General features: G+C 39.2%; 1 protein-coding gene across 6 annotated transcripts in view; it reads right to left on the bottom strand.

The window, feature by feature from the left end:
- cpne5b (copine Vb) overlaps window positions 1-12,334 on the bottom strand; it is a 142,261-nt gene that overhangs the window by 101,574 nt on the left and 28,353 nt on the right. For all 6 annotated transcript variants that reach the window (XM_022209449.2, XM_051948199.1, XM_051948201.1 and 3 more), the window contains exons 3-5: window positions 9,056-9,096; window positions 8,634-8,680; window positions 2,671-2,774 (exon numbers count right to left, since the gene is read on the bottom strand). In XM_022209449.2, coding sequence (XP_022065141.1) covers window positions 2,671-2,774; window positions 8,634-8,680; window positions 9,056-9,096 — 192 coding nt within the window. The remainder of the gene's footprint in view (window positions 1-2,670; window positions 2,775-8,633; window positions 8,681-9,055; window positions 9,097-12,334) is intronic.

Below are 12,334 nucleotides of genomic sequence, written 5' to 3' on the forward strand. Positions count from 1 at the left end.
GGGGTGACTAGGTTTAAAGGAGAGGGGGGCTTAGCACCCAGCTGATGCATAGGATGTGAACACACATTTCATTTGACAGCTAACAAAAACCTCTCTGGGTGGGATTTATGGTTTCTCATAAAGAAGCATCCAAAAAACCCCTGTCTTCAGCAACAAACAAACAAAAAAAACCCTCTCAGGCAATGTGGTAGAGTGTAACAGAGGCGTCACTCGGTTTAAAGGAGAGGGGGGCTTAGCCCCCAGGTGATGCATAGGATGTGAACACACATTTAAGATGGCCGGACGGGTGGAAGGCCCGACGGGTGGACGGCCCGAGCCCCTCCCACGATTTCCGTATGCGGGAATTGTCTAGTTATTTTTTTTTTGTTTTTGTTTTATTATTCTTCTTCCGCCTAAAACTTTGGCTCGCTACTCCTCCCAGGGCTTTGACAAATCACACACAAATTATATATCAGCTTGTGTGGTTTTATCGGGAATCGATGGCTATCTATTTTCTAAGACATTCATTCATATTTGCCAGAGTTATGAGCAAAAAACTGCATTAATTTTCCACATACACATGAATGGGATTACTGAATCACTCAGAGTGAAGACTCACCTGTTTTCACAACGCCACTGCTTCGCCATACTTTCACCTAGAAACGTCATTTAACCATCAAAACGTAGTGATTTCTCTTGTCTACGCAGGGATGTATTTTATGTCATGCTGACATTTACAGGTTTTGCTCAGTGAGTCCTCAAAAAAGTGAAAATTCTCAAAATCTGCTCTCTCTAGAGTGTGTCACGTGACTTGGGAGAGTGGAGCAGAGATGCAAAATCCGCCTAAAACTTTCACGATTGAATCGCTCTCACGACCAAACCATAAATGCTAGGGAAATGAAATTCGCCCAGATTGTAGACAATTTTCCTGGGATTCAAATGAATCCAAGTTTGAAGACCTTGCTCTTTCTGAAGTGAAATGACAGGCAGCAGTTTACAGCAAAGTCGCACCGTTCTCTCCATAGGCGCCCATGCAAACTGAATCATCTGGCTCATGGAGGGAGAGTGTGTTTTTGAATCGCCGCCGCTCGGTCATTTCTCACAATATCTGGAAAATAATTACATTTCTGGTTAGCCACAGGCTTCCTCTCGCTCACGGTTATGTCACTTTTCAGCTGAGATTAACGGTTATTCCGTAATTACCGCCATAACGCGACATCGCGCCGTGCTGAGAACCAGGAAGTAAAACTAACACTTCAAATGGGGCAAGATACGCTTGCCAGTATCAGTCACTGATAGGTGAATGGAGTGGACGCTCGGCTTTGGTGCGAGCGCCAGGGGTTCAAATCCCGGTTGTGATTTTTTTTTCTGCCGATCTTCCATTTTTTTTCTAAGTCATGTTTTATGACGTGATTCGTCAGAATTTCACCTACACACTTAATTTTTGTCTTAAAAACACCCAAATCTCGTCTTTTCAGGCATGTATATATATATTGTGATGCTGGGATTTATGCTTTTCCATACATAATTTCACCTACACACTTCATTTAGTCTTAAAAAAAACAAGCTCTTGTTTTCAGCCATGGATATATTGTGATGGTGAGATTTATGGTTTCTCATACAGAAGCATCCAAAAAAACCCTGTCTTCAGCAACAAACAAACAAAAAAAACCCTTTCAGGAGATGTGATACAGTGCCACAGAGGCGTCACTAGGTTTAAAGGAGAGGGGGCCTTAGCACCCAGGTGATGCATAGGATGTGAACACACATTTCATTTCACAGCTAACAAAAACCTCTCTGGGTGGGATTTATGGTTTCTCATACAGAAGCATCCAAAAAACCCTGTCTTCAGCAACAAACAAACAAAAAAAACCCTTTCAGGAGATGTGCTACAGTGTGACAGAGGCGTCACTAGGTTTAAAGGACAGGGGGGCTTAGCCCCCAGACGGCCCGACGGGTGGACGGCCCGAGCCCCTCCCACGATTTCCGCGTGCGGGAATTGTCTAGTTCAGGTTATCCCGCCCTCCTTGGCTACTGTTGCTACACCTGAAGACAAGCACTTCTTTTATAGCATGGAACTCTAATTGTGGAGTATATTTTAGGTTATTTTTTTTTTAGATTCGCTGTAGTACCTGTTAGACCACCCGTTGAAGCCACTTTCTGTTCACCACTGTAGCAACAAGAGGAGGCAGACAGTTCTGTGTTGGCCAACACAGCCAGTAAAGGGGCACGGTTACAAAGTCTTCTGTGATGTTTAATGACTCTCGGCTAGTATACATATATTACATTAAGTCGATATTAATTTAAAAGATCAGTTTCACACCACAATAGTATATCTAACAACTGTTTTCACTGCTTGTGCTGTGTGAATATCAATGACCAATTAAAACTGTGCTGAATCTATATTATCAGTTAATCAGTTCTTGATTGATATTTTCCCCAACATATGAAGTCAGTTATTCAAATTTACAATGTATTTGTGATAGTGGAAGTAAACAAAGGATCAGGCTAAGATTCTTGTCATGACAGACTTAATGTACCTGGTTGGTGTCGGTGAGCTGAGTTTAGCAAACTGCCAGTTTTTTATGGCAAGCTAACCGTAACGGCAGTCCTCTCAATCATCACAAGACAGAGGGAGAGCAATGGTAGAGGGTCAGAGATGGAGTGCAATGATGATACAAAATCACTCACAAGTCAAAGCGAAGGTTCTGCTTTTCCTCAAAAAAGTAGTCCAAGATGTACTTTCTAACAAAGTCGGGATTTAGAGTGTTGTCTATTACCTCCGTTCTGCCAAACTGTAGGGAGAAAAAAGACAGTCAGAGGTCAGGAGAGAAGAATGATGAAAGAAGAAGCAAGACAACAAAACACAGTTTAAAAACAAATACAGTTAGTAGTATTGTCTGCTTGCACTTAAACGTTTTCCTCCCATTTCATCTGTTTTGCAGCATTTCTCTCGTTATGCATGCATATACATAAATTTACAGAGGCCTGATTTATGGAGACACTTTTGCATGCTGTTGCTGTGCAGAGGAAACCAGCGGTGTGTTTCCTGCTTCCTTGATCCTCACCCATCTCCCACATTAATTACAGCAGGGTAAGTCTCTCATCAGCCCCACAGAGAGAAAGAGCTAAAGAGATGAGGAACAGTTTGAGACAAAGAAACAACATGGACAGACTTGCAGATTAAAAGGGCAAGAAAAAAAACAGCTGAAGAGGTATGAAAAGCAGGCGGAAGAAAAAGGGGTACTACTGGAGTGTAGGCTAGGGCTTTGGACAGAGAAGGAGGTGAGGGAGTGGGAGTGGGAAAAGAGTAGGAAGAAGAGAGGATGAGAAAGGCAGTGATAAAGACTTCCTAATTAGAAGGATTCTCACTCCCATAGTGCCAAATGCAGGGAAATATGCCAGAGAGAGGCTGACAGTGACCGTGCAACGCCGCATGCATATTTGCACATTTGTACAGTATATTTATGCATGCATATACTGTACAAAAGGTGACAGAGTTTCACATTTAAGGAATAGCACAAAAATAAACCAGCTAAAGCCACCTGTATTTATATTTAATCAATAACACCTTAAAAATGAATAGAAAAACTATATGTATTATCTCATAGGACAACGTTGAGCTGTGCTGCTTTGCAGAGAAAATTGGTTGGCACAAGCACAGGATAAGAATAGAGTCGGATGAGAGCCGTTGGTTAACATATGGATGAAATTAGCATGTCATTTGTGAGCATACTGTACAGAGAACTACAAGCAGAAGCATGCCTGCTTTATACAGTCACAGGCCATGTGTGTAGTACGAGAAAGTAAACAGTTTTTTCTATTTTGTTCACCTTTTGTGTGTACGATCAAATGCATATAAAAGCCTTCAGGGAAATGAATGCAAGTGTTTGTACTATTATTGTGTCTCTCAATGGCAGCAGGTTTTTCATGCCAACTTCGACTGTGGCTGTTCAGAGCGCCCATAAGCTGTTTGTGATGGGCAGACCCTCAGGCTGTTGGGCATATTTATGTGCTGCTCACTCCTCCAAAGATATTACACAAATGTTTTTACATACAAAATGGTGCTTAATGTGGACTACTCAGCCTTTATGTGTAAAATCTGTGTGTCACTGAGTTAGAGGCCATCAAAATAAACGCAACTTTAATTGGAATATGAATAATGCGAGCACAACAGTACAACCACAATCTTTTCTCAATTGCTCCTGTCACATGTTTAGTTGTGTATGCTCAGTTTTCACTGCACTTCTAAAGTTCTGGATCTCTATGAAAACGTCACCACCATGGCTACAAGTATTTGCAATGGTTCAGAAAAGGAAAGGGAAAAAAAAGTTGCATTATTTATTCTACGAATATTGGGGAAAAAAATAAATCTGCTCACGTGTCACCATTACTGGGGACAAAAATGATGGATCTAATGCTACAAATAATTTTACAACTTACATTGCTAGTTTGTTCCCATGCTTGTCTCCTGTCAGCTCTGTATAAATAACGCCTGCAGTTCAGCCTAAATATTGCTTCTATTTTTGTCACATAACTGCTGGTTGCAGCTGTTGCAATGGGGAGTCCAGACTTTACTTTTTAATGCGTGGAGAATAAAAGAATTCTGTTTAAATGTGATGATTTTTAGCTTAGATTTGGATGTGTTTCCCAATGGAACAGGACATCACAAATAGTTTAAGAACCATTGTAAAGTGGAAAATTCATCAGTTTTGTTTGTATTTTCTGGTTTGGAGTTCAGAAGATTAAACCAACTACTTCTGACATTTAGTTTAATTCATGATTCCAGATATTCATTGACTGGTACATTTATTTATTTTTTCTTAGTTTATCTTAATCATTTTCATCTTCAATCATTCTGGCTTCATATTTTACATAACTTTAAGAGCCCAATCTGCTTATTGGAAAGCTGCCAAACTCTACAGTTTCGCTGGTATTAAAGAAGATATTTGCAATTATGAGTCAAGCTTGTTGTTCAATAATGTCTAAAGCAGGTACTGTAGGTGGAGGTATGAGTAAACCATGACTTTACAGTTAGTACAATGAAAACAACACATACACCACATTGTGGGAAATGAAGACAACACAACTGATACAAACCCATGCAGTTCTGTATTTTTGCACAACATTGAAACCTTCTTTTAAACGTGTATGTGTCTCAGTGTGAACTCACTTAGAAGCAGAAAGGAACACGGATATTGAATTACTCCGACTTTGTAAGGGAACCTGAGGTGTTGATGAGGTTGTGAGCACATGTTAGTAAAGAGGTGGGAGATGGCAAAGATGAGCTCCATAATGTGATTTCCCCGCTGAGTGGAAGAGACAATACCGAGCTGAAGAGTTCATTAGATACTGCTGGGCTGCTGGCGCTGGCTAATGAGAATCTGGCATGAAGTCCCTAACCTGCACCCCCGACATTTACACACATACATGCAGAGCAGCTCAAACACACATACATACAGAACAGCCAACAGCTACTGTAGAAACCTGCAGGGTCTGATACTGAAATGTGAACATGTTCCTAAAAGACAGTCACACTGTGAGTGAGAGCCTGGTGTAAAATAAGGCTCTAGCAAAGAAGAGCGATAACAAGACTTGAGTATAATCCTCTGTTATCTTTGTGGTTTTTCTGTCCCAAACCTGACCTCATCATCGTCTACCCCGGAGCACACATGAACCACCGCTGGGAATTTGTGCCATCTGAATGTGCTGTAGTTCTTCGCCCACTGTGGGGTTTTTGTTTTCCTTGCAGCATGTGCAGTAAGTGGTAACATGGTGCTGATATAATGAGTGTTGAGCTCTCACAGAGAGATGTAAATGACAGTAGTGTGAATTGTGTAACTGGGCTCTTTCTTTCTGTTTTGGCCTTCAGTAAAAATCACTGGGGTGCGTTTAAAGAATTCCCAAGACAGAGAAAACACAAAGATCATTGCGCCACTCCCCAGAAACGATACAGAGTAAAGAGCCAAACAACGAGCTAAAAGCCGTTTCTTACTTATACAGACCAAGTAAGTGTTGTGTTGCCTCAGTGGGAAAATAAATCTCAGGGTTTGTTAGGGCTTTAAGCCAGAGCTGTGACTGTGTGGATTCTGGACACTTGTACACAGACGGCTAATTCTAATACATATACACAAAGACACTTGCACCAACACACACAAAGACACATCAGTGGCACACAATAGTCACAAAACCACTTTGCACCTTTTTATGTGTATGTGATATAGGTTTTCTACATGGTGTTGGACTGAAGTTTGTATTGCTAATTCTAAAAGTAATTTGCAATGATTAACTTTTACAGGATTATGTTCACCCCTGGTTTCATCAGTTGTTCTGTTGTTACTTTCCTTTACTAAGGACAGGCAAATGGATAATGTTTTTGGAGCTCTCTGTGAGGTCAGGTTGTGGATTTTTCAACAGTTATCTGTGTTTTTCTAGGACATATTCCAATCACCCAACTTGTGCGTACAAAAATTGTTTAAAGACAAAATGTATTTCTGACAGTTGAGTTGGTCAATACTGCTTGTTTAACAGCATGTTTGTAGCAGTCACAGTATTAACTTATGCTTCCTGTGGCATTTCAGAATTGATATTAGATGCTTACATTTCTACCTTGTTTCACTTTCTTTGTTGTTTTGGACTGGAAGTCATTACTGTTATTACTGTTATTACCTGGTTTAATAAAATAACAGCCACTGGACCAAGACCAAACTGTCCAATCAATCCTGTCATAAAATCACTCTAAAAATAAATTTTCTACCAAATGTAGAGCAGAATTCTTTAAAATAGAGGCGAATGAGCATATTATTAAGCACACAATAACTTTGACATCTTAAAACTATGGGCACGCTTTTCATGAAATAACAGCTCCATTAACATGGAAGGCGTGATGCTTTGTGCAAGAAATACTGGAGGAGATGGAAATCATTGTCAAATGTGACCCCAGCCTGACCGCTGTGCTTGAGGCTCCTGTCAGAGGACGTTATTTAAAACTTCCTGGTGATTCACCTGTTTGACTTTGCTCTTTCAGTCTGAGGTGTTTAGTGTCGCTCACACAGCGTCACCTGGAGCCGCATCAGCTCCCAACGCTGCTTAATAATATGATTATGGATGTGATGCTTCAGCTCCACGAGGAGGGGACTGATTTAAATATTTCTTGGCGAACAGGACAGAGTGAAGTGCAGTTTGACTTGAAAATAAACTGAAGTGAAATGCTCATTATATTAATTATGCTCGGTGTACTTGATTGGATTAGCAGCCTGTCTAAACAATCATACCAGCAAAATAAATTGTCTTTTGTGGGATGTGTGATGGAGAATTTAATGACAGAAGGACCTTTACATATGCGTACGCCTGTATATTAATCATAGACAGGTATGCATTCACTACTTTGTACGTCTGCAGCGTTTCAGCTCCATTCAGATGAAGCCCACACAACCATCTGCTGTGAGTTGGTAAACACAAGGACAGAAAATAAAGGTCTTCTAACTGTAATTAAAAAAAAATCATATATATAAATACATATGAATTCCATTAAATTATGGTCTACTATATATTCACAATAGACCAGGATTTGGAAAGGTGTGAAAATATTATTCTAACTTGCATATAAACTATATAGTTATACAGTAAATATCCCAACAGTCATTATCACTCTTTGGGCATTTATTAGAGCCTTTACCCATTTTCTGTTTGTGAGAACGCTGATGGTCTTGTTTTGTCAGAGATTTTCTGGTTCATAACAACCAGTGTTTCTGTCTTTTACATGCTGTATTCCTAAGCACTAAAATGAACCGTGTAGAATAGAGCGTTGCTATTTGTCTGTGCTGGTTTTGAGACTAATTCTCTATAATTAGGGATTTTTTACAGTAACATTTGACTTTAAAGTTAAAACCAGTTTACTTTACTTAACCCTCATATACCTACCATAATTTGTTGTGACCCTAACTTTTATCCACATTACTATTTAGATCATTACAGTGTCTGTTTTTTTGTGTCAACAAACCTTATGAATAGTTCGTTACTTTTTGTAATTTTGACATCATTTCTGCTACTTGTCGCTATCAGCAAAGACAGAAATGTAAAGATAAAGGCTTCATGTTTTCTGTTTTTGTTCCCTGATTGAAAACTCAGCATGTGTATTTGTTTTCTCTCATCAAATGGTTAATTAGAAGGAAATTTACCTGCAGTCCACAGCATTAGCTTTTATCGACTGGATAAACAGACAGAATGGTTAGATGGCACGTGTAGAGAGCTGATGGTAATGCAGTGCAGACTACACAATCCAAACAAGATACAGTAAGAGGTGGATTAATGCCTCCACAAGGTGCCGTTTGGTCCCCAAAATGTCAACATATTGATCATTATATTGTGATCTTTTCTCTTTGTTGGTTGAAGTCTCCAATTAGGGAATATTTCTCTGGCATTTCCAGACAACTGATGGCTGAACAGCTTTAATGAATTGTTAAAACCAACTACTGCGTGCTCACAGTGAGAAGAAAAACAAAGGATTGAAATGTCTTAACTAGAGCACCATCGCTCCACCCTTATGCACACAGAGAGCACAGAAAGATCTTAATTGGACACTAGTGCCGTCTTCTTTTTTTTATTTGTGTGTGTGTGTGTGTGTACACGTGTGCATGTGTGTGTACACTCACCTCTCTCCACTGTTTGGTTTCGACACCTTGCGTATAGAGCACGCACACTGTGGGGAAAAGTACCAGATAGGTACATAAAAAGATGAAATATTGTGAAAGGAAGAGAAAATGAAAGCCAGGGAGAGACAGAAGAATAGCAAGAGAGTTAGAAAAAGGCAGGCAGATTCCAAATGGAAAATCAATGGGAGGGTTTTAGCTCCAGTACGGTGAACAAACAGCTATGGTACTCTGAGTAAAACAAAGATTTCCCAAATCACAGGGCAACATAGTCACAAAAACAGATAGCACTGAAGAGAAGAAGAATAAAAGAGAAGACTGGAGCTGGGCAGCAGCGGCAGTATTTTAAAATAGCGGAGTACCAGAGCAGAGATGACAGAAGAACAGAGACAGACACTGAGAAACAGCTTCTACAATATACTCACAGGGATCAGACTTCGAGAATGTGTCTTTATCCAGCAGATTTCTGGAAAATGAGGGAAGAGAATAGAAACAAGTGTTACTCTTTATGGCAAATTGCAATCATGTAGGTGTGATACATATGTTCTTGCTATGAATAACTTGATTCAAATTCTGTGTCCTCTGTACCAAAAACTATTGCTCCATTTGAATTTTATTAGATTTTTTTATGGGAGGGGTGTCTTTACTTTGAGTTTGTTGTATTTTGTTTTTGGTTTTTTTGTGTGTGTGCAGAAATCTAGTTCACACTTTTCTAATTTTGTAGGTTTTGGTAAATCTGTGGAACATGTTTTGTTGCATCAATTTCCATCCTGCTCTGAAAGAATATTCACATCAAACATGCACAAGTTTGCCCTGTGAAGTGACTATTGAACACTCTTCCTGTTTCTTCCAGATATTATTCTCTCAGAGGTTACTCAGGAAACACTGCAAAAAGCTTAAGGAAATGGGAAAAAAAGTAAAACAGTGGCCTGCAGACATGTAACTTTAAATTAGATGCAACATTCAGCAGAGGGAGAAAAGCAATGGCTCTCCAAAACCCTGATCATCAATTCTGCTGCCAGCATCTGATCATTTATTCAAGTCAAAGGCTAGTTAGAGCTCTAGGCCAAAGGAGGGCAGGACTGTGATGAGAATTCTGCTTAAAAAAAACAGGATGAAGTATGTAGGTGATACTTTCCCTCTAGGATGACACACAGAAGGGTCATTTCATCTCAAATCATCTCATGGTTTGGTCATTTTCGCGACCAAGTACTTTATATTAGAAAATATTGCATACTTTTTTGTATTACTGTGACATTCTGCATTATATATTTATTTGGTAATGTCTGCTCAAAAATGTGACTGAATCATTACATCTTGTTTATATTCTACCTCACCCATAATCAGAGGCTATTTGATCTACTTTCATTGTACGTAATATAATGCAGATTCTGAATCAATAGCATGATGATAAATAACAGTGACTATTTCAACTTCTAATAGTTTCTGAGATACTGACATTCAAAAACTTCCTCAAATTTCAGTGTGAAAAAAAACTGCTGAAAGAAAGTTTTCTTTTTTTGTTTTTTTAATCTTTGAGACACTTGATATGTCAATCTAAAATTTTCGTTTTAAATATCCATAGTTTATGATAATATGTGACACATCTGATAATCAGAGATGGTGGGGCAGAAGTGTCCCTGACAATCTGAGATGCAATGGCTTCAAATTGTCTTCTGAACAATATCTCTACCAGTGGGACAACAGAATTTGTCTGTCCTCCTCCGATGTCAGTCTAATAGAGTGTAGCAGGAAACAAGAGGTGCACAGAGCTGAAATGCTATGGTTCACCAAAGACATTGGAGTTATATGTATGAGATTTTTTTAGTTTTGTTTTGGTGTCCTTGAAAGATCCAAGAGGCTTCATCAAACAATTCCTATTCAGCCACACAAGTGTTTGAATCATTCTGACTAAACAGTCAACGGTAAGACGGTGTAAGCTGTCCCACACTTTAAACAGTAGAACAAAATTACAAAACCACAGCCTGTATACGTCTGCTGTCCAGGGTGGAGGTTTAATTAGATTAAGTGAGTAAAAGCATGTGTATAGGTGTAGTATCATTTCAGTTACAAATGGAGGACCAGCGAATGAATCAATATGATTTATTGCATATGATACACAATGTAACTAGTGTCAGATTGATTCTTTTTTAAGTAGACTTGCATTGTATAAAATCCAGTAAGGGAAAAAGGCTAGCTAATGTACAGCATCATGGCAACTCCACAATGCTTATAATGTACATCTGCAGAAGAAGGTGGAACATAGCAAGCGATCATACTTTGACTTCTGTATATCTATAGGTTCAAGAGCACTTCAAGCGTGAAACCACATCCATTAAGTTGGACAACATGGGAGCGCAGTTATTTTTACATGTACAGTCTCTTGTCATGTGTGCAAGTGGGACTGTATATAAGTCTACAAAGTGCACAGGCAAACATGCTCATTTTGACAGTAACAGACTGCAAAATCAACTAACTAGCAGGAATATCAGCGCAGAAAATTGTTGGGTTTGTGATTCTCACACAATGGTGTGCTGATTGCCAGCCTGTCTGTGTATTTACTCATCTCATTATCTCATCTCATCTCTTTGCCTGCCCTACAAACACCCACCAGGCCTCGCTCTTTGTAGTGGCATGCGGCGTTCAGCCTCACACTTTCAGGTTTTAAGAACAAATATTTGCAGAGCACCGATTTTCTCTGAAAGATTTGGGTTTTATTCCGCTGTACTCTGTGGATTTTACCGTTAGCTTCATTTATTCACGATGTGTCGTTTGAAGGCAGAGTTGTTTAAAAATGTGTCAAATGGCATTAATTGAAATTGGTACAATTAATTCCCAGGCGAATGGGATTTATTAGGAATCGCTATCGAGCAGCTCGTCCCAGTAGTCATAATTACAGTATGTGACCTATTACAGATTACATTCAAAGGAATCCTCTGAACCTGAAACATGATTAGTGCCTGTAGCGCTGAATTAGAGCAAAGGTTGCAGACACACAATTATAGGCTTGTATATGCGAGGAGAAAGCATAAAAAGGTCATTGTCAAGGGTCTCTTTTATGCTTCTCCACCTATCAGTCCCACTCCGCCCTCCAGCCTGCATCACTTCATCTGTGAAGTACAGTCTCCCCAGCAAATGTGGGTAAATGCTTGATACATGAGAAGAATGAATGAACAAGATGAGGCTCACCTTTATTATTCGTAATCAAATGAGGCCACAAATTGGAGGAATATTATCTATGTTATCTACAGTGTTTTACTGAAGTTCCATGTACTTTTTGTTGATTTGTTTGATATATGATTTTATTTAAGCTACATTATGTTTGAATGTGAACATGATTCCACCATGTTGCTTACATTATGTACATTTATAAATGCAGAGACAAGTCTCACAAATTTAGAACCATTGCAACAAAAAGTGACACTGGAGTATTTTAAAGAAACTAAGGGAGATGATTTCGTAATAATTTCTTCTACTTCAGCGTTATTTGAAGAACTACAACTTTCCCTCCAGTTGTCATATTGGCTTCAGATGTTTCCATCTTTAATTTGAAGACCAAAGATCCTCGTGCTTGTCATTTTGGTCATTTTAAGTGCCTTACATCCACTTAGATTCATCATTGTCCCTTGTTTCAAGACTTCTGGGTCCTGAGATGTGCAAAAGTCTTGTATCTGTTATTTAGCAGTAAATCATTTCATCGCTAT

The sequence above is a fragment of the Acanthochromis polyacanthus genome, chromosome 5 (assembly GCF_021347895.1).
Source record: "Acanthochromis polyacanthus isolate Apoly-LR-REF ecotype Palm Island chromosome 5, KAUST_Apoly_ChrSc, whole genome shotgun sequence".
Classification (NCBI taxonomy): Eukaryota; Metazoa; Chordata; class Actinopteri; family Pomacentridae; genus Acanthochromis; species Acanthochromis polyacanthus.